Source organism: Cylas formicarius, unplaced genomic scaffold (assembly GCF_029955315.1).
Source record: "Cylas formicarius isolate icCylForm1 unplaced genomic scaffold, icCylForm1.1 PGA_scaffold_10__41_contigs__length_53128322, whole genome shotgun sequence".
Taxonomy (NCBI): Eukaryota; Metazoa; Arthropoda; class Insecta; order Coleoptera; family Brentidae; genus Cylas; species Cylas formicarius.
This window is the reverse complement of record NW_026844214.1, coordinates 12,895,025-12,918,419: the sequence shown is the minus strand read 5'-3', so window position 1 is coordinate 12,918,419 and position 23,395 is coordinate 12,895,025. Positions and strand designations below refer to the sequence as shown.

Here is a 23,395-nt window from a genome sequence, read left to right as displayed (position 1 = left end):
CAGGGATATTTAACATTCTGCAGTTAAAAGGTATTTTTATTTTTACCGCCATTGTTTGCCCATTTTGAACAAATAATAAATAATACCCTTTCTTAGTTGTTTTTATCAAGTCACCATTTTGTAAAATACCAAAAACCATAAAATGATGAAAAAAATAGACTTCATTCCATAAGAAAATCGACCACAAATATATAACAAATACTTTCAGGCGCAAACGTGACAAATGGTAACACTTAGGTTACAATATTCATTATCATTCAAAATTATTTTCAAAAAATATTTAATATACGTTTTCTATTTAAATTAAGAAAGTTGTTGCTTATGTACGAAACAACAAACATCCAGTATATATCAGAGTATAATAATTTAAAAGTAAGTAAATCCAAACGACTTTTTTCTTTAAGTTTTTTTGATGTTATTAACAGATTATGGGAAAAGGTATCATTCCATAATAAATGAACTACCCTTGTATACAATATTGGAGGAATAGATTACCTTCTGCATCGGTTCCGTCCGGACAACATCCGTACGTAGAAATAGAACAATCAGCAGCTGCGGTGGTGGTGAATATTTCAGGGCTCTCAGTACCACGTTCTTTTTCGCATCCTTGCTGTTTGGGTCCCTTAGCTTCCGTCGCATTGTCTTTGCAACAGCCCCACTCACTCTTGCTACACGCCGGCGGTTCCGGCGGGCACCCTTCGTTATCGTTGCCTTCCGCTTGCGTTTTATTATCCCAACAGCATCCGAACAACGTTTCGTCGCAGCGACTCGATGGACATCCTCGGCGTTTCGGTCCCAGGGCCGCCGACACGCCGTCGTCGCAACATCCGAACTTAGACTCCTTGCAAGTTTTCGGACTGGGACAACCCTTATCGAACGGCCCTTTCGCCGAGGTGATGTTGTCCCAACAGCACCCGTACTTCGTTTTTTTGCATTGCATGATTTTTCTCCGTTTACACATCCTCCGTTTCTTTCTAAACAGTTCGGTAACGTGCGTGGTGGCCCAAGTGCTGCCCTCTTCTGCGGTCTCGGTCGTGCTGTAGAAAATATCCGTTTCCGATGTAGATTCTGTGGTTTCCGTACTAAATTCGCTACTCAATTCTGTAGACACTGAGGAACCGCCTGTAGGTGTTGCATCTGTTGAGCCAGGGAATTCCGTAGTGCTCGAAAATTCTGATTCCGTGGACGTCGATGCAAAGAAAGTTTCCGTTTCAGGTAAAGTCGACTGGTCGTATGATTCTTCGGTAGTGCTGGTGGATTGTGTAACAATGACTTCCTCGGTGGTGCTAGTCACGTCGGTACTAGCCGTGGAGGGCGTGGTTTCATCTTCGGCTATCATTCTGGGATTGGGAGTTGGAAGATCATCGGCTTCTCCAATGTTCTCTGCTGTGAACGTAGAACTTTCGGTTGTTGAATATTCTGTGCTCGAAGTGGAAGTCATTTCGACGGTACTGGTACTTTCGGTACTTTCGCTAGAGTAGGAACTGCCAGTTTCGGTAGTTTCCGAAGGTATTTCCGTGGTAATTGTCTCCGTGGGGACCGAAGTCTCACTGGTGCTGGTGTCGCTCGATTCTGTTGATTCTGTAGAAGTTGAGGATGGAGCGGTATCAGTTTCGACAGTTTCGGTAGAGGTGGTGCCCTTGGAAATACCATCCGACGTCAAGGTGCTAAGAGATGAGGATCCATCACTTGCAAAAGAACTTTCCGTGCCACTGGATGATTCCACAGTACTAAGTTCTTCTGTAGACGACTGAGAAATAACAGTAGAAGTTTCTACGTCGGAACTCTGAGGCGTTTCCGCTGTAGTTAATTCTTTTTCCGACGTTATATACGATACCGAACTTGATGCATCGGTTACGATGCTAAAGGCTTCAGAGCCCGACCCTTCTTCCTCTGTGGTTACGATAGATAGAGTGGTTTTTAAACTTGACTCACTGTCGCCCGAACCCGTAAACACACTTTCGTCACCGATGGTAGTTCCGTCGCTCAGCATGAGATCGTCCAAAGAGAAAGAGGTTTCGGATATATCCGGAGAGGTTGATAAGTAAGGTGTTGTTTCCTTTTCTACCTAGAACAAATAGTAAATACGGCAGAACAAACGCTTGGCTCCGTCAAAATTCCCCCCCTGATTTCAACCCAAATCCAAAGGTTTTAATATCGTAATTTCCGTACCATTTCGAGACAGGGTATTTTTTCACTGCATTATTAATAAAAAAAAATTAACCAAAGCTTACACCGAACATTTTAATAGTTCAAGAAAGTTTATGTTTGGTTACACACTGGGGGAACTAAAATAATAATAAAATTGTAATTAATTGTTTGAAGTAAAAAAGACCCTTTCCACACCCAGATGTTAATCACATTTTATCCAATTTTCAAACGGGTTTTAGAAAACGGTTTAGCTGCATTACTGCTTTGCTCCACATTTCAGATGATATTATCAGAGCCTGGGAAAGTCTTCTTTAGTTCTGAAGGTGTATAGACTGCATAGCGTATTTAAATACAGGTGTTGTACTTCAAGCCTGATTAACAAAACTACGCTCAAGTAATAACGATTTAGAAAGGCTAAACAAATTTTCTGACAAAAAAAATCAATTTGAAACTTGGAATGCTTCTAAGAAGTCGGTATTGGAGTTTACCAATGGTAGTACCAACATTAAAAATTCGTTTAAGGTAAAAAGTCAGAATATATATACTAAATCATCTAGAAATTTGGGTATAGAAATCGACAATATGTTAAGTTTAAAATATCAATAAGCGCATCTAAGATATATTTTCTTATCGCCATTATGTGTTCCTCTCAACACTAAACTTGCAGACTTCTTGTTATTAATGGAATATATTTACTTTTGCTTTGCTTACTAACGTCTATGCATTTTTGTTTAATATGATTTCTTTTTTTAATTTGTATAACTAAACAATAATATTACATTCGTATTTTATTTAAAAAATGTGAACAAAATTTCATTTGGGTTGTGAAAAATTGATATTGATATTATGATATAATTACTCGTCACGGTAATCAGTTCTGTTCCCAAGCGGCTGCGTTTCAGAACTCTTTCACATATAACACTATTAAAACTTACAATTCACTTCCACTAGATATTATTGCTTGTTCATCTATTTCTACATTTAAAAAGAAATCAAAACAGCTGGTGAGATTAAGCAGAGGCAGAACCGCTTTTTTTCTTATTGTTTCTCTTTTAATTGCTTTTAAATTTTATCCTTGCTTTTTTCCAGTGTCTATTTTTTTTGTTTCTTTTTTTAGGAATTTTTGATTGGTTTAAAATTGTCATATTGTGAATTTGTGTGTGTTTTTTCTTGTTAAATTCTGAATATTCTACTTCATTGTATCGGTGGTTAGGTGGAGTAGCGCTGCCAGACTGCCACCTGTCCAATTTTATCGTGGCATGTTTTTTCTGTTGTACTTTTGTAAAAGCTATTTATTATTGTAATAATTATTATTTATGGTGATTTGGAATATGTCTAGGGGGGAAACTTGACGAAGCCAAAATGGGCTTAAAATAACCTGGAGAACGGCAACGTCTATCCACTCTCCGTCGTCGCATTCTTCGGCAGGTACAATTTCATAGTCATCGTCGGTTTCCTTGGGCTGCTGTTCCAATGGTGGTTCGGGGGTTATTTCGAAATTTTTCGTTATGCTCGCAATGTCCGTTTGGGATTCGGACGTTTCTGCGTCTTGGGGCGTATCCGACCATAGATCCGAAAGCGTTAGTTCTGTAGAAGTTTCCGTACTTTCCGCGGCGCTAGTTGTCGGTTTTTCTTGTTCTTTAGTTGTTTCGACATTGGGTTTGGTTAAATCAGTAGGTATTACAGCATCTGTGAAAATTCGGTAAGTTGTGACGGGAGCGAACTTATAAACGAATGTAATGTTACCATCAGAGCAGGGTTGACTGTTGCAATCTTCGTTGCCGAAAATTATGTCTTCCGGAGCGCAATGCGAAATATCGACCACTTCGTTGCCCTTGATGCAAACCACTTTTCTAGATTTTTCGCCGCCTCCGCACGGTTTTGAACACTACAATAGATGTCGAATGAAAAAAATTATCTAAACCTGACCGTCACGCAAAGATGAATGTAGACGAAATCTCGGCCAAAAATGTGGAGAAATATATTTTTTTCAAATGTTTTTCACTTTCTTTACTTTTATTTCACTCAATAGTGTGATTTGTAGCGGACTGTGAAGAACTTTCTTTAGTAGTAATAAATAAATAATAATAATAAATAAATAATTTAAAAAATATAACCAATTTTAAATTGGCTTTCGAAAGTGCTACCTAAATTTGCAATAAACTAAAAGTTCTTTTTAAGCTAATTCAATAATATTACCGTCGCTGTTACTTGTGGTTCCTCGAGGAAAGTTAACACTTCAATCTGGTACTGTTCGAATTTTTTAGCAGTCTTTCTATTCTTATTTGAAGTAGCTGAATTAAAAATGTCCTCCATATTTTGTTTCTAGTAAATTTTCTAGCGTTTAATTCCAAATACTTTTGAAAATCTTTATGTGGTTTGAGCTTCTTCACTCAGCTGTCCAATGGGAATAATAAAATATGATATATATGATTTCAGAGCTAAGAAGAAGAATTTTGTGAACAGAAGCTTTACCATATTATATCATGCATATAACTCAATATACTTTTTAACAATTTTAACGTAGATTTTTTGTTTACCTCAAAGCCAGTGGGTATGGTTTGCAATCTTTTGTACTATGAAATCGAGGTTTTGGTCTATAGACAGCTAATCAAAATCTTTTAAAAATAAATCCTGAACTATATTTTTAGTTTGGGCTACTATTTCCTGGTTCTCTTTAATTTTATTGATTATATTACTTAGTTAGTTTAAGTCAATGATATTTCATAAATACCACAATGAAATAATTATTGATACAATACAATTAATACAAACTTTTCTAAAAAAAAGTGAAATTTGAAGTGATGATTTTTTTAAGATATTAAGTCAGTAAAAATTATTGAAAAAAAGGTGCTTTTATAAATATTTTAGTACCATTTAAACATTTTACCTTTACAAAACATAAATAAGTTTTATCACGCCACAGAATATGTTTTCATTACATTTATAAAAACTACCCACACCATTTATAAACACCAAACAAAAAACCGCTCCTTTTCGCTTCATCTTTTTCTAAATCATTTGTAAATCATATATTTCATTTTGAATCCTTGTCATGGTATTTTGTTTTTACTCTTAAGTTGCCACCAGTGGATATTTACTTGTACATTATTAAAGAAACGTCTTTTTAAATATTATAACAACCCAAAAATTCGGAAATTTTCCTACAAAGACTTAATTTTATTTGGTATGAAAAATTTATGTAATTTTATATTTTACCCTTCCTAAAATTGAAGCGCCGTCCTTTTTGAGCACTTTAAAACGCATTTAACATTTTTTAAGAAATATGTCTTTAAGTTTTAGGAATATGGATAAAAATATGATATTGTTCCTTTTTTATGAAGGTATAAGTATCGATCGGTATATAAAAGGACGCTAGGTTCAGCGAGTTGGCTTTTTAAAAACTTTTAAAAAACTATTAGTGCGCATAAATGTCAATTGTGAAATCATAACCTCACTTTTCAGTAGCTGTATTTGTTATTAAAACAATTGTGTTTAGTTTTATAAAAATTTAGAATTAAACTAATGCCTTTTAAAATTGTGCAAAGGAGAGGAGTTGGGAAAACAGCATCGTCTTTGAAGGTAATTCCAAGCGCGTGGGTGTCCAGGTTTCACAGTAGCTGTTTATTATGTACTGTAAGATTTATAAAAGTTTTACGGATTAATCAATAAAACCGCAGGAGTAAAAGTTTTGTAATATGATTTTTAAAAGCGCTGTAAAATGTGGAGTTACCAACTCCAAAGGTTTCATAGATAAAGTAACGGAAACGTTTTGAATGCAATATTTTAAAACTCAAAGAGTTTTGCTATTCAACTTACAAAACTGAGAACACGAAAACCCCTTTTAAATATCCTTTCTCTTATAATAAAACCTTAAGCTACGAAAAAATTTATTGAGATGTAATTAAGTCCAAATGTAATTTGTCTGAAATTCTCATGTTCGAATATCCGATTTTTAGCCCGGATTTCCCCGAAATTCGCCTGCGTGAGTCGTAACTTACTTCCCCAAACGGACCACTGAACCATTCGCCGTCGCACTCTTCGGTTCCAGTACAATTTCTAAGAGTTTCGAATTTGTTAGACTGGTCGCACTTGTCATTTTCGACCCTTTTCACCCCTTCTTTAGTGGCGAGTCCGCAAAATGAAGTTCTGCTTTGGATTCCCTGACCGCACTTTGCCGAACACTATAAAAATGAGAGCTTTCGGACTGCTTCAAAGATGATCTATTTTGTGGCTTAATGTATATAATCTTGGCTCCAAAAAAGTAATTACGACCTATTGGTGCTGGGTAACAACAACAACCAATAATTTATTCATAGGTTAGGGACAAGAGAGGGGCGAGCCAGATAGATGTCGACCACTTCATATCAGTGACAGTTTGAATTACTCGTTTTACCGTGATTAGATGCAAAACAAATTGTGAAAAATGTTTACTAGTGTTTAATAAGTAGAGGATTAATGAAACAAGAAGCTTTAAACTGACAAAAACGCCAATATCCTTAAAAAAGATATTGTTCCTGACAAGAAAGTTAGAAGAAGGTGCAACCAATAAATTATTAGCCTAACCAACCTTTATACAGTCTTTTGTAAAATAGGCTTTAAATGCCGCAAAATAGACAAAAACAACTGGTAATGGAATTGCACAGATTAAATATGCAAGGATATCCAAAAGATGAGTTGATTATAATAAAAACTGTCAGATAAAAGCACCTTCGATTTCAAAATTCAGCTTATTTCAATAATTGCCTTCAAAAGTCAAGACGATATACTTCGGGACAAAGTATATAAGTACAAATTACCTCACTCCACTGAGAGACGTACCACAAGTACTGGCAAGAGGCATTGGAGGATTCGCATTTTCGCACTGTGTCCGGTTTCGAAGTTTCTTCACATAATTCATTCGCGTATATTTGTCCGCTGGCAGTGGCGCAGAAGATTTTCCTGGTCTCGTTTGTCAAACCGCAAACCGCGTCGCACTGAAAGTGATAATATTACTTGCGGCCGGTGATTAAAATCGAAAAGGGTACCCCACTCCACGCGGACGCGATCCAGTCGACACCCTCGCAGGGGCGTACGTTGCAAGATTTTTCTTCTTCGGGTTTCGGTTCGATTGCTTCGCATTGCGCGTCGTTTAAAATTTCAATTTGATTTTCCTCGTCTTTTATAAAGCAACGGACTTTCCTTGTTTGTTTTCCGTCGCCACACAAATGATCGCACTAAAAACAGATTAAAATCAGAGAGAAAAATCCAAATTGCATTAAGTAAAGTTATTTTTGTTATCTGTGGTGGGGAAAAGTTGGAGCTTGGTGAAATAAGTTAAAGGTAGATTTTAGCGGCATTTTGGGTTTAGTTTTAAAACTCAAAATATATCTGCGATATTAAAACTAAAATTGAAATTTGATTTTATTAAAATAGGTATCAAAAATAAATAAATTTCACAACAACACAGAGATAGTGTTGATGGGAATTCCCACAGAATGTGACAAACATTACACATAAAACTGCTTTTTAAATACTCTTGTCATGCCTAAAGCTTAAAGTTAAACAAATATATATATATATATATATATATATATATATATATATATATATATATATATATATATATATATATATATATATATATATATTCAAATCGAGTCAAGTCTTTAAAGTTGACCCAAATTTTGATGCGATGTGTATTTAAAAAAGGTCTTCTCAGGTTTCAATTTATTTGACACCTTAGCAAACATTTTCAAAAAGATTAACGGGTAAAAATTTTCTTCCTAATTTACCTCTTATTTGATTATATTGTTACTTAATCTTAAGGCATTGCTAGTTTATAGTGTATAATGACGTGTGACGTGCCATGAGAACTATTCAACTTCAAAATACCAGGCGTTGCTAAAATCCGATCGCTCCTCGCTCCGCATCTAAGGTGCCGACCGTAGCTAATGAAGCAGTAGTGAAATTGACACTTTCGGCTCGCTTTCCGGTGGTATAATATTGGGTCAAATGGTTCTCATATTAGGGTTGGGTTTTTGAAATTTCAACAGTAAATCTTTAATTGTATTACATATAATGTCACTATTTCATGCCATCATGCCATAACTTTCTTGCTAGTATCGTTTCCGTACATTTTGCTGACTACTATGAGCGTGTGATGACTAAAAAATGTATGCTAGTTATTCCGATAAAATACACCGTTTTCAGGATATTTGCCGCATAATATACTCGTCTCCACAAAAATATCGACCACTATGAAACAACAGATCCCAATTTCAAAATTGATTTCCTTCCGAACCGTTCGTTTTATTTTGATCTTTTTTTGATCGATTCTTCGGCAACAATGCATCGTCACAAACTTTTGTTTTATTTGATGTGCTACTTTTTGGTATAACAATGGGTCACCCTGCATCCCAGCCAGCCAGCAACATTTTATTTTCGCATATTTTCATTATTTAACTATTCGTTATGCCTAGGCATATTGACCACTTGAAATGATTTTTTATTCCATTATAAAAATGACGTTAAAAGAGCGTTTATTGACATTAATGTATATAAGCGCTAATGCCAATGTCAACGATTTTACTTGGAATGAAATATTACAATGCAAATATCTTGAAAATGGTGTATTTTGTCGAAATATACATTTATTTATATCTTTATTATTTACAAATCATCACTCGTAATCCAACTAACCAAAACAGCTTAAGTTATAGAAAAATAAATATTTCTTTTACTTTATTTTATTAATAAATGTGCGACATTTTACCAATATATATTGGATTAAATCAAATCGCTCGATCAACAATAAAAAATAATTTCAAGTGGTTCATTAGCCTAAACATAACGAATATTCAAATAATGAAAATATGCGTTGGTAACATTTCACTCATTTAGATACAGGTTGACTCATTGTTGCACCTCGCATAGGTCCGGATCAAATTCTGATTAAAAGTTTATGACTTTTATGACAAAAAAAATCATCAAAACTAAAGGAACAGTTTGCGAGAAAACCAATTTGGAAATTGGGACTTTTGAGGATGAGAATGGAATTAAAATGGAAATATCTTGAAAACGCTGTATTTTAAAATATAAATATGTAAGACATTTAAAAAAAGAGTAATAGATCGATACTAAAACGAGAGTGATCGCAAGAAATGGCGAGATTATATCGCCATCTAGATATTATGTGAAAAAATATAATGTACTTGTATTCGCCATCTCGTAAAACCCCCGATTCCAAGTTTTCATGGCGATATTTCAAAAACTGGTTGCGCCATAACCATTTCCAAAACTACATTTTAACACTCTGTGTCTCTTTAATGAGCGACGTTTTACTATGCAACGTCCTTATTTTCACGAGTTTAATCTAGGATTTTAGAGTAAGGAGACTGATATCATTGCTTACCGGCTTCCAAGGTCCGGTATGCCACTTGGCACAAGTTTTTCCTTCATTGCACTTCTGTTGCTGAGGCGGTTTAGGGCCTTGACATTGCGATTCGTCCACTAATGTCGGATAGCCGTTGGATACTATCTGTTGGCAGGAAATCTCCCGATTTTGAGTACCTCCCTCGCCACAAGGAGACGAACAGTTGCCCCATGGATGCGGTACCCACTGCGCTTGACAGGCTATTTCGTTGCATTTCCTCGAAGTAACGGGCTTCCTATTTTCGTCGCACAATTTATCATCCACCGGTTGTAGGGTTTTCCGCCCAGCGCACGATACGTTACGATATTGGATGCCTTGAATATAAATTTCCTTTTTAATTTACATTAATGTAAGGCTGGGGCATTTTAATTACGACAACGACTGGAGCGTCTTTAACGTATGTCCGCTCTTACCACTCAATAATTTACATTTTAATTTTTCAATTTAATTATACTAATACTATCGAACTGTAAAACTTAGTGGTATTCCATAGGCGTAGTATTGTACCTACCATGGTTATCAAGGGTCCCGAGAGTGACAGGTAGAAGGATAATAGGTGACCTACCTGTGCCATAATGTTTAAAATTAGAATTTTAATTACTTTCTGGCAGTTGTTGGCAAGGTTCGTTCTTGAACATGGCTAGTGTTTCTGAATTTGCTGCTGAGAAAAAATTAGAAAACTATTGCCCAACGAAAGTCAATATTCGGACGATGAAAAGTCTACCATCTGAAGAATAATACTCCCGAACTACCTAACTTGGACAAAATGATGTCTGAAATGAAAATTTCCACCCATTGATAATACTCAAAGACTGAAAACAGAAAGTCACTTTTAATAGAGAAAGACAAAACTATCTGCTGGCGGCAAGGATATTTGAGAGCAGTTAGACTCCTTCGAAGAGAAAAGAGGAATATTTATTATCTAGACGAAGCTTGGCAAGATATAAATTTAAAAAGCGCGAATCAAGTTTTCATGGAATAAAAACACCCTCGGGAAGATTAATTTCTCACATTGGTAGCAAAAATCGATTTGTCGGTGGGAACTTTTTCAATAAAAATGGGCTGGAGACTATTATGAAGATATATATGCTATATTCAGGAAAACTACTTCCTGAAAACCTGGAAAAATATCATTATTCGGTGGCTTCTATCAGATCACAATAATTACTAAAATTTTCGATATTTTCAGGACTCAACAATATGTTGGTATACTTCAGTCAGAGCAGTTGCGCAGTTACATCAAGTATAGTGACGTAATCAAAAATGATCCGTGTGTCTTAGCTACACTTCAAAACTGACAAACAAAATTCCTGTGTCAATTTACGACATAATGAACTAGATAAAGATGCAATGCTATGCTTGACTGGACGCAAAAGACTAAGACAGCATTCATCTGCTACTCTGTTTACAAATACAATAAAAAAGCAGCAGAGCCAGACTTAATCCCTTTGAAACTTTAATACCAATAAATTAGGCTGCTATTTTTGCAGATGACTTAGACGTCAGACATTATAATGATTGAAAAAAGTTAAACATGGAAAGAAGAATAACAACAATAATACTATATAACACAGAGCTAACAAGGTCTAAAGACCGGTAAACATTTTATTTATACAAACGATACTTAACAATCAGTAAGATTATAAAAGCAGCCATTTGTGGGGCAATAGATTTAAGATTTTTATTCCCAATGAGTTCGGGGAGACAGTCTAGACGATTAAAGGGAGCCCTAAACTGTTTGTTTTAAAAGTCTCTCTTAAAGTTTATGATTGCAGTACTAATTGCAACAACCAGATTTGAAATTTTTCAATGCCCGTAAAATGCTATTCTCGAATTTCAATAACCACGGATTTGAGTTGTACTACTCGGCCTTACGATTGATTTTTTTAATTATGGCACACGCTATGTGTTTTCGCATGTTTACTTTACTTTGCTTTATTTAACTTTACTTTAATTGAAATTAAATTTTTATTTATACAACAAACTCCCAACGAGGTTAAATTAATTAAGTTTAAATAAATTAAAAAAAGAATAACGGAACATCTTCCTAAAAGTTGCTTTTACAGGATTGAAGAACTTTTATATATTTTGTATTATTTTGTTTTTAGTTTTTTTTTGTAATATCTTACATTTATTGCAAAAATTAATTAATAAAGTACTACTATTACTGTTGCTTGCTTGCTGAGTGCATCTTAATTTTTAAATGAGCAACTATGTCGTCAAGACGATAAGTTTATCAAACATGTTGTCACGGTTTTCTGTTAGTTACCAACACATATGAATACAAACCTCCACCGCAAGTAGCTGAGCAGGGTGTAAATTCATCGAAGGTCCAAGCGTAAGTTTCAGATTCGGATCCGGGTTGAATATTGGTGGGCATGCTATATTTGAAGGTTACTGGTACTGAAGATTCTTGAAATAGTAGCTGCAAATAAAACCACAGGGTTGTAAATGTATATAGAATACGAGAGTGGGCTGATAACTGACGGATCTGACAACGAAAACAATGATTTTTTTTCTTATTTTATTTTTCAACATAGTCCCTAGAAATATTACTCTATTTTTCATACACTCGAATTGAGTTAAATGGTCTTCAAAAACCGAAAACTCGAGTTCCTCAAAATATCCATTCACTACAGTAACGCGAGGCGACTGCAAAGCCGTTTCTTATCCTAGCAGAGTGCATTGTTTTTCTATCGTGCTCATGCGGACCAATATGGAATTTTCGCAAAATCGATGTAATTTCATTGTGCACCCACCCTGTATAAAGTGTCTTTCACGTCTCGCTGAACATCAAAGTTACAGCAAACGTAAAGCTGTAACAGTAATAGCGATTTAAAATGATATTTTTTCACATATATTGCGCACGCTCTATGATAGACGTAAAGTGGAACTCTGTCTCGACATATTTTATGATATTGTTCAAACAAAATTATCCCATCATTAACAGTTTTTCATTTATGGCCAATAATTTACCTACAAAAACGGAAATTTTCAGAATCTTTTAGAATTTTTGCCCATAAACGACACAACCTGTATATAATTCAAAAAATGTTGGAAATCGAGGCTATAGCTCTGGATCTCCCACGATTCCTGGCATTTTAATTTTTCCAATAGAGTAAATGGTTCTCAAGAAAATACTTGTTTTCTGAAACCATGTAGTACATCGCAGCAATACTAAATGACGTCATCGCGTCTAAATTGAGGGCGAGAAATGGTGATTTTTATTTGGATTTTTTCAAATATCTCGAATAGCGCATGTGATGACGAAAACCGTAAATACAAAATTTGTAGCCCTTGATCCAACCTATTGAAACCAATTAGGCAAATTTGTTAAGAATTTTGATTTACGGCAAATAATTTACTCCACAAAAGGACAATTTCAGATTTTTTTCAATCGAGGGGGTAGCTGGAAAAGCGCTTTATGGTTTGTTACAAAGATTTCCTGAAGTAAGCTAAGACAGTCTGAGGGTAAAGAGATTGTAAAATTATTTTTTTATAATTTTGAAATTCTCATGAGAACTGATGTTCTAATTCGTGCCTAAAGGCTGACGTCGTTTGGAATTGCTTCTTAATTGCTACTCGGGCTAGTGAAACGTTGGGAAGCAACGACGATGGCTTTTGGACTCGAATGATGGATAATAGCTCATCAAGTGGTCTCAAAAGCCTTAACAAATTTGCTTCATGTAGAAGTTTCAATTTGATTCAGAGCTTGACTGAAACTGGCTCGCATTTTACTCTGTACCTGCTTTTATATTGTTTGAGGATGCGGAGCTAAATGAGGGGCATAAACACCTTCTGGGATGACTGATTCCCATATTGGTGACAGGTAGAGACCTGACTCGTGGTTAAGATAGCATAACTAGTGTTTTCTGTTTGAGTGCTTATGGGAATTACATCCCTCTATGCTTATTTCTGCTCTAAAGTGACTGCCTAGGGTGCTCTCTACAAATGCTCCAAAAATAATTTTGGTTAGTAGCATTAATTCTGATCTGTTTTCTGGTGCTTTTGGCTTTGGTGCGAGATGACCATTTAATTCATATTTCAATTTCTGCTTACAATCAGATTTAATATTTTTTAGTCTACTCCACGGAGAACAAAAGCTTTATCGATCCTCTTCTGGCCATCAAAAGGTAACAAAATATGACGTGCTGAATTATTAAACAAGACATTCGCCCTTTCAGGATTTCGTACTTCGGGAATTTATCCAATAAATCCGGATAAATTTGATATTGAACCATCCAATTAAGGAACAAATTGCACTATAGAAGATTACGACGAAGATTTGTCCGGCATATGACGAGTTAGACGATGTCGATTTATGCTTCACACTTCACACTTCACACTTCACCCTCTCCAAACATAATGAGATATATTTGATATATGCAGATACTGACCAAAATGGAGAAATACGTGTCTTATAAATACAACTTCTGCTTATCTTACCACATTTTTGTTGCAGCTATAGTTTCGATTAGTTGAACAATAAAGATTTGTTTGTAACAATGATATATTACACACCATTAATTATCCTGTGTGCATCATTACTCACCGGGCGGGTAATTGTGCGCAAATACATTTTTTTTTAATTACATGTAGTGTATGTCATCTCATGCCTGTGTAGCAATAGTTTCTTTAAATGTTATTTTAAATACATAAAGCAGAATAAGTGGCGACTCTCTCTTAAGTAACTACGAAATATTCTCAATCAAATTCTTCAAGTTTTGTTAAATTTGAAATAGTGCCACTGTTTCCAAGTTTATTTTGTTTGTACCAGCAAGTAAATCATTTGAAATTTTGAAAAATGTCCAATAACACTTTTATCTCAAAAATTCGAATTACAAACGAAACATTAGCAAGTTTGCCCATACTCACGTTGTCAAAATATTGTATCTTTTTCGAACATAACGAAATTGAATAGCGCTATGTGGTCACCGCTTTGCTTTGCGTTTGATATAGGATAGACTCCGTCAATGAGGTTTGGTATGATACAGGACAACGTGGCTTTTGAACTTACCACGATGAAAAGAGGTTCATCGATAGGACCCAGCGTATAAATTTTGTCAGGCGCTGCAAATCCTTGGGGATATCTTTCATAGGTCCATTTGCTGCCTGCAAAGTCCACCGTGCGAGGAAAATCTATGCGCCAATTCCCGTTTAGGTAATAGTGACCCGACGTATTTCTAACAGCTACAACGATAAAATCGTACTATTTCAATTCGAGCATTCAAAGTTACAGGAAGGGGTTTACCTAGATAGTTATTGGATGGAGCGATTTCCTCCACAAGTACATTGGTAGCACCTCCGGGTACGAGCAAGATGTCGTTGTAACCTGTAACGCGCAGAATGTATAAGGTTTAGTAGGATTTGAGCCTTAAATGTTATATAGCTGACGTTTAAAGTACCCCATGATTAAATTAGCAACAAAAATGTATGGTTTGTCTCAAAGCATATCGTCTCGACTTTTGACGGCAATCATCAGCCGATGGCAACAGCTGACCAGTGTATATTATAGGACAGCACATCAGGGAAGGAACTTTAATGTATTTTAAAAACATAAGGATTAAATATTACATTACAAATATCTAACTAAATATTAGCAATCATGACATTTACGTACGTTTTTATTCAAGATCTAATTCTGTTTTACTCTGAATCGTCATTAAGAATGTAAGAATCTTTTTAATTAAATTTATTACACTGGGTCTTAGAGCAGGAGTAATATTATGGACGAAGACCTATAACAGTATGCTATATCTATTAGCTGAACTATAAATTAGATATCGTTTTTAATAGCATATGGATTTCAGGCTTCAACTTCCACTTTTGTGAAGCAAATCTTTTTGAATGAATTTGGTAATTTCTGTAGCAACCGGCTGGGAAAGGTAGGGTTATTCATTATAATTACGGACTGGACAATTTTTTAAAAGATAATTTTGAAACCAGGTCTGCCCTTGTATCTTCATGCTAGCACAAGTTGATTCCTTAATATTACTAGCAGACAATACCATGAAGTTTGGAATAAATTCCTCTTCTGATCTGGAGTGAATTATAGTGATGTGTTGTCCTTTGAAGCAAAAGGTTTATATTGAGTAAACGCTGGGTTTACTCAAAATAAACCTTTTGCTTCATTTTTGAAATATTATTAAAACATTCTTCCTATGTAACATATGTTTTAGGTCACTCTTGGTATTTTAGAGATAAAAATTATTTTTTAGAAAAATTTCGATAGCGAATCACGAATCTTTCAACCACTTAAAAAAATCTGAAATCCATGTAAATGAAAAATCTTTTTTTTTACAACTTTATGCATATTTTGAAAAATACATGAATGTGTATTTTATTGCGGCAATAAGCAAAAGGATTCATTCTTGATTATTGTATTGTATTGTAGGACTATTATAACAATTGTGAACTGTTCTGAAGCAAAATACTTTTTATAAAACTTCTGGATTCCTCTTGCGTCTGTCTGTTTTCGTTGAGTCGAACATGCTGGGGTTTCGTCAATCATCCTGTTGGTTTCTTCAGAGATTAACCGAAACTGGTTCGCATTTTACTCTGTACAAGCTTATATATTGTTTGAGGGGGGTGGACCTAAATGAGGGGAATAAATATCGTCTCGGATGACTGATTCCCATATTGATGAAAGGTATAGATCTGAGTCGTAGTTAAGATTGTTTGCCTCATTTAGCTCCGCCCCCCTCAAACAATATATAAGCAGGTACAGAGTAAAATGCGAGGCAGTTTGAATCAAGCTCTAAAGAAGCCAACAGGATGATTGGCGAAACGTTAGCAAGTTCGACTCAATAAAAACATACGCAGGAGGAATTCAAAAGTTTTATAAAAAGTATTACAGTAGTCTGTGGAAGTTTACTTGAAAAATTAAGTAGGATAATGTAATTTTTGGCAATAAGCCGTGACGATATAGTTTGACAGTTCAGTTATATAGTATTTATCAAACAGTTTATGTAATTTATACGATAGCTTAAATTTCATGTTATAATAAATAAAAAGAAATAGAAAGTTTTAGAACTTTTCACTTCGTTTTTCATGAACATACAGGACATTCCATTTTAAAAAATAATTTTGATGTATGGTTCGAGTACTGGTAAGGTTGCAATGTGCCAAATATTTCTCTGTGATTTCCAATTAATTTTTTTATAATATTTATATGATTCTGAGTCTTTTAGTTTCAGATTTAGAGGCTTTGAAAAATATTTTACTGTCAATATAGATTACATCTTCGTGATGACTTGACGATTCATTTTCGAAATCCGGAGAGTTCAAATCTAGGCAACCGGCAGTTACCGAATAGTCCCATTAGTGGGAACTTCGACTATGCTACTTATAAAATTTTGACTGATTAGTTTCATGTTTTCTTGTCCCCCTAATGGGTAATTTAAATTTTAACAAATTATAATTGATGTCTAATAGTGTATTATGCAACAAGTGTGGCGTTTGAATGAAGAGTTTTGTGTTAAAAAACGAGTGACATAAAAAAATTATCAAATGTATTGTATACTATACTTTTTCTACGACCCTAAAAAATATTTAGCCCCAGTTAACATTGAACGCGTTCCATTGTGCGGTAAGTGTATAATAATGACGGTTCTCCTTCTTACCAACTTGCATATCGTTCAGTTCTAACGTATCGGTGACCGTGTTGCACGTACTGCCATCTCCTCCGCAGACGCGACATTCATCTTCTTTCAGTTTCGAACCCAGCATCATATCGCATCCCACGGGCTGGAAGAACATTTTTACGGACATATTTATCAAAAATAGCTTTCTAAACTTCCATTTGGTGCTTCAGATTATTTTTATTCAGTTTGAAGATCTCTGGACGATTTCCTGACAGGCCAATTGCCCAGGAGACGAACTAACAGGGAAGTGAGTTAACGTACCTGGCATTTTCCATTAACGCACACATCAAGAGTCTGGTCATCACACCTCGTGCCGTCAATTACCACGGGAGCGTGTCTGTAGTAAAACCTTTGCCCCCTAGGCATACAATTAAGCTCGCACGGATTTGGTCCTTTCGTGTACGGCACCCACCTATTTGTTTACATTCAGTTTAAATTAAAGTTAAGTTGCTTTTGTGAAAAATAAAGACGTCCTAACTACCGGCCATTTAAAGTCTTAATGTCCGATGAAACCTCGGATTATAAGAAATTAACCACGAATACTGAGAATATGGTATGGTTATGGTAATGAAGTAAGTATAGTAGGTATGCTATTTGTAAAGTTATATAGCTACGAGGATCGTAAAATAAGTAGTAGTAATAAAAAAAAGCAGAAAAAACATTTCTTGTTTTCTTTATTTTTCAACAAATCTATACAGTTGTCTATACGTTTTTACATTTTTTTAAACCCGTCTAGGATTCTAGAAGCTCCTCAAAATAGGCATTGACTGGGACGATTACTTCTTAGTTAAATTTAAACAATCCTTTGCCACTGGTGTGTGAGTAATGTTATACACGCTTTTTCAACAATTATCGACGCAGAAACTCATCAGGACAAAAATGCGCCAAAACAGCCTCAAAATTGACCACACGATTGCGTTTATTCTCCCCTGTGAACAAACGCAGCACCCATATTGCCCAGGTTATCATTTACACCCCATTTGATTTGCGATTAGTCTACGGCGCTTGCGAATTACACTGCATTGAGTTGAGAATTTTGCCAATCATTTTGGGGGTAGACACTTGACCAGGTCGTCTGGATCTACATTCATCTTTAATGGAGGTATGCCCACGTTTAAACCGATCCACCCAAATGTAAACAGTGACAAATACAGAACCAGCAAATCAGTTTTGAATTTTATCAAAGTCAATCCTTCCAAGTGGTTAATGACTGCTCGAAACACACTTGTGCATTTTTATAGGCAAATTTAAACAGTTTAATTCAATCAACGACCTCAAATAGACTATGTGATGGATACAGCTGAATCAGTTAGGAGTGCTACTGTCTTAGATTTTCCTTAGGCTATTGAATTAACAGTTACGTGTGAATGTTTAATGCGTCGTTAAACTTCATACTCCACCATCGATAAATGAATCAAACCAATACAGTGTTTCGGTTTAACTAAAGTTGACACCAAATTTCGGCTTAACCAGAAACAAAAATATTTTAGGCGGATTGCCCTGATGTCGAAAATTTAATATTTTTACTACTTTTTCTATCATAAAACGACAAGTTTCCCGGTTTATTAATCATTTTAACAGTTCGTTATAAAAATGTTACTTACTGGTATGTGACATTTTCAAAAGGTACTTCGTCATATTCGGAACATTGCTGAGCTCTGAAATCTCCAGTATCCGGACAATCCTACAATAAGAAATAGTCTCAATTTAGCTATTTAAAATTTAAACAATAAATTAATACCTATTATTATTTTTTATAGTAAATACTAATTATTTAATACAGATGGATATATTAGAAACTACTGCGAAGCCACTTTAAGCTGTTGTTTACTTATCATATTTTTTTGCTAAAGGTAAATTTTTGGTTGAGATATCTGTATATGTATATTTTAAATGTTTTATAATTGCCTATGTGTGATCATCACGATGTCCAATAAATAGAGTGATACAAAAGGTAAGTTAATCCGTTACCCATATATTTTTATGGCTAAAATAATAGAACTTCCATTATGGCACTTTCCATTTAAACGATCTGTTTTCAATATACAGGGTGTCAAAGTTCCATAATTAAAATGCTTTTCATTAATTGTAATTGCGTGTTTCCATTTAATCTAAGATGTTTTAATCCTTTTAGTGGTATACATTATCATTTAATTTAAAGTTTTACATTAAAATTTCACATTCATTACATTTTTCCGCAAGATTTTTTTGGTTCAGTACGAAATACGATCTGTTGTTTATAATTATTTTAAAAAAAATCGATTCGGGATTCTTTCTTAGTACACTGATCCGACTGAGCTATTGCCTACAGTGTGTGCCATTTTTGAGGGTTTGAGTAATAAAGCTAACGTATTGTGGCTGTTGCGACCCATGGATGCTTTTACATGAAATGAAAGGTGAAATGCAAAGTTTGATAAAATTATAACATATGCATTTGATTTGATTTCGACGGTTTTGTCATTGAATTTTTAAATATTAGTTTTTGGCCACCCTGTAATGAATTATTTTTAAAATTTCAACACAGGTCACTAGAGTAGATCAAATTCTATAAGAAAATCGACCCCAAAAAAAATAACGGATTAAGTGTACGAAAGTGAGAAAGATATATGTGTGCGATTGGACATTTTTAGGCGTAGGGATACCTAAAGTAAGGAAAACAAATCACTCGGCTTACGTTAATAGCCCTTATGATGAATGAGAGGAGTGTGCCCGCGTTTTCATGATCAACGGTGAAGGTTTGGTGCAACGGATTCACCTCCGTCGTCCTCGGCTCAATGTGATTAATGAAAACATTACACGTGTTCCTGAACTTCATTCAGAGACTTAGAACTATGTGATTTTCACATATTTGGATATAAAAAAAAGCACTTGAAGGCAAATGGTTAGATACCAGAACGGAATGAAAAAAATACCGCAATCTTGGGAAAATGTATAATAAAAGAAAGGATGGGAAACTTTATGTTACTATACAATATAATAGCATTCAGGAAAGATGAAGATTACATTAGCCATGATAATGATGACACCGGCAAATGCCATGCCATCATTATGACGTAGTCGTCATGTTTACTGATATCTAGTATAGAATATGTCTAAAATTTCGGAGAAATTCAAAAAATTCCTTAATATACCGCGTCTTTTATTTAAAATACGAAGGTTTGTCACTTGTCCACCAAATTGAAAACACCTCGTATATATAAAATTATAACATTTCGAAAGTATAAATGAATTCAAACTTTTGGGTTTAGGTTTTTTTGATATTTTTTTACAGGTTCTGTGATAAGGCATCATCCCATAATAAACGGGACACCCAGTACGCCCTAAAACCATAAAAAATGGGACACACTGTACTTTCTCGTTTAGGACACGACTCTATAATGTAATGGCACGATTGCTCAAAACTTAACCCGAGTCGAGGTCAACGTTGCGTCGAGCCGCATCATGCTCGCTCGGTATGCATTTGTTAACGTCTTCGCATGAAAAATGAGATAATAAAATAAAACGAAAGTATTCCTCGACTCGCACAATGGGCGAAGTATTTTCTTAATTAATTGTTTTATCGCGGCATACCAATAAAGCAACTAATGAACGGAACACGGTTTCGAGATTTTTATTGCTTTTTTTAACGAAGTGGTATGATTTTTCTTTTAATTATTTGAAGGTTCGTTAGCATGTTACGGAATGGATCTCCAGTTAAAATCTTCTAAACGGTCCGGTTTAAGAATCTCGTTTTAGAATATTGGAGTGTGAGTTGTCTGAGAAAAATACTAAATTACACTTAATTGAACTTTCCATCGGATCGGTATTTGAGATGAGCAACAAAGAAACCAGAAATAACCCAAAAACTTCAATCTGTTTATCAGTGTAATTAAGCAATATTTATCCGAATTTTCGGATAGATTATTTATTTAGTGCCGAGCACTTAAAAAAAAGGTCTTAGAAAAAATAATCAAAGAAAGGTTAAAATTTTCATAAATGCGTTCAAACAGTGCCTCAAACGACATTAATACATTTAATAAACAGGGTGGACATTGCAATGAGAGATTTTATAATTCCGTATTTCAGATTTTAAGAGCTACCGCCAATCGTTCTTAAATTAAAGGTGAGTTTGGTGAATGAAAGTAATGTTACTGCGACATTGCTGCAAGTACTTTATTAGAATAATACTTATAACAATAATTGACGGGCAGATAATTGAGATATTACTTATTAATTAAATTATTAATATAATTAATTAAAACTCTTATAGTTGTAAGAATAATATGAAAATAGATAAATTGTAATAAATGTTATTATTGTATTTGTAAATTTTTGTTATCATGTTCCGAGTAGTCAAATGAAGTATACTCGCTTTAGTCTAGAGAAATAATAAGCGACTCTAGAGTGTTTTCTAGCATGTTGTATGTTATAAAGCCATGAAAACTGATTTGATATCTGTGTGGGAAAGCTTGTAAGTCGAAAAAAAAAAAACAGAAATATTGTCGGCCAAAGAACTTCACATTTTATTAAAGACACAGTATCTTTCATCACTCGATTTTAGACAGTTCAGTGCCGAGATTTTATCTTTCAATAGGCCCAAAAATTAAATGGGGGAACATATGATATTAAAGTTTTGCCACATTCCTCCAGAAACCCGGATCCTAATCCAGTCCACTTTGGCAAAAAATTAAACGCCTAATATCCTCAGCGTCTTTTCCCACAATTACGTTCTAAATTGCAAGTATAAGATAGTTTGATCTCTGAATTCTGTGTAGGTATTTGTTTTAATTTGTTAAAAACTAATTAAACCGTTAAAATTTCGGCATTTTGTTCGATAATTAACAGCTTGTTCCAATATATAGTTGATAAGGCCCGTAGTGCCGACGCAAAATTTTTGGCAACTATTTTTTGTTCAAGTTTGCCTCTGGCAAATTATGCTTCTTGCAGCAGAATGACATTTCGGACTGAGTGTTAACTGAATCTTTACAACATACGAACCCAATTAAATGAGTGCACGCCTTCCAAGTTTATCTCGATTAATTGACTAGAAAATTCAAATGGCATGAGAAACAATTATTTGCTTTGTTTGCTTGTTTAACGATCTCGGAGTGCAATGCCACTGTGGCAGTTTATCACGTGTACTCTGGAATACCAAGATTAATGTTTTAAGAATCTATATCACAAACTTTAGTTAATTTTTTTTCTTTATGTATAGAAATGTTCTGTTCGCAAAATATTCGATTATTTCACAATGGAGAAGAATAAAATTATTTAATTCAGAAGGGTCCATTAGAAATCAAAATGAAAATTAAAAAGAAGATAACTTAAAATACGAATAAGTATTAAATGTTAATTGTCCAACACTGCTCAAGAAGCTTTTGTTTGCCGTATAATGTTACTATTACATTATTATTAAATTGTTTCTTTGTGAGATCACTATTACGAGCTTCCTGACTTATTTACATATTTTAGAAATATTTTCACAAATGCAGCGTTACCACATCCACCAGAACTCAATGACACCGAATTTCATATCTGAAGCTATATAAAAAATCTAAATAACTTTTGTTAACATCTAAGTATAAATTTTAATTTTAGTATTGTTATGTGTGGTGTTTCGTTGTGCCAAGACAGTAACCAACTTTTTTTTTAATTCTAATTATTGGCTTGATTTTGAGTATTTTTTATCATTACATAGCATACCAAATTTTGAGTAGTTTTTGAGAAAAATACACTTTTTCAATTTTTTGCGGAAAAACAGGTTTTTGGAAAAATGTGTTTTTTACACTTAAAAACTAAAATTGGCAATTTTTATTATGGATCCATGGAAGTGGTTAATAATAATGCTTTGACCCATCTATGACGAACATATATTATACAGCAGGTCAGAAATGAGCATCAAAAAAATGTTATTTCTAATTCGAAAAAAAAAAACAGAATATATATATATTCCGGGATATCATCCGTTCGCTTGTTGAACTCAAACTGGAATCCTGCAGACGTTTCGCCAAAATCTCACTTGGCATCTTCAATGCTCGCGCTCCGAAAAGACTTCCACACACATTTTTCCATCGTCTAATAGTGTACGGATTTTTTGGTCCTATTCTTCTATATCCATGACTACTGTTGCGTTGCCTTTGTCTGCTGGTAGTGCTATTATATTTTTGTTTTTCTGTAGTTCCCGTAGTGCGTTGGACTCTTCCTTTGA

General features: G+C 34.5%; 1 protein-coding gene across 4 annotated transcripts in view; it reads right to left on the bottom strand.

The window, feature by feature from the left end:
• The window catches only part of LOC132698380 (papilin), a 149,643-nt gene that overhangs the window by 38,323 nt on the left and 87,925 nt on the right, over positions 1-23,395 (bottom strand). For all 4 annotated transcript variants that reach the window (XM_060664401.1, XM_060664429.1, XM_060664418.1 and 1 more), the window contains exons 4-16: positions 18,813-18,892; positions 17,470-17,620; positions 17,188-17,311; positions 14,817-14,897; positions 14,583-14,755; positions 11,855-11,990; positions 9,545-9,879; positions 7,179-7,367; positions 6,951-7,127; positions 6,153-6,335; positions 3,898-4,039; positions 3,530-3,840; positions 496-2,068 (exon numbers count right to left, since the gene is read on the bottom strand). In XM_060664401.1, coding sequence (XP_060520384.1) covers positions 496-2,068; positions 3,530-3,840; positions 3,898-4,039; positions 6,153-6,335; positions 6,951-7,127; positions 7,179-7,367; positions 9,545-9,879; positions 11,855-11,990; positions 14,583-14,755; positions 14,817-14,897; positions 17,188-17,311; positions 17,470-17,620; positions 18,813-18,892 — 3,655 coding nt within the window. The remainder of the gene's footprint in view (positions 1-495; positions 2,069-3,529; positions 3,841-3,897; positions 4,040-6,152; positions 6,336-6,950; positions 7,128-7,178; positions 7,368-9,544; positions 9,880-11,854; positions 11,991-14,582; positions 14,756-14,816; positions 14,898-17,187; positions 17,312-17,469; positions 17,621-18,812; positions 18,893-23,395) is intronic.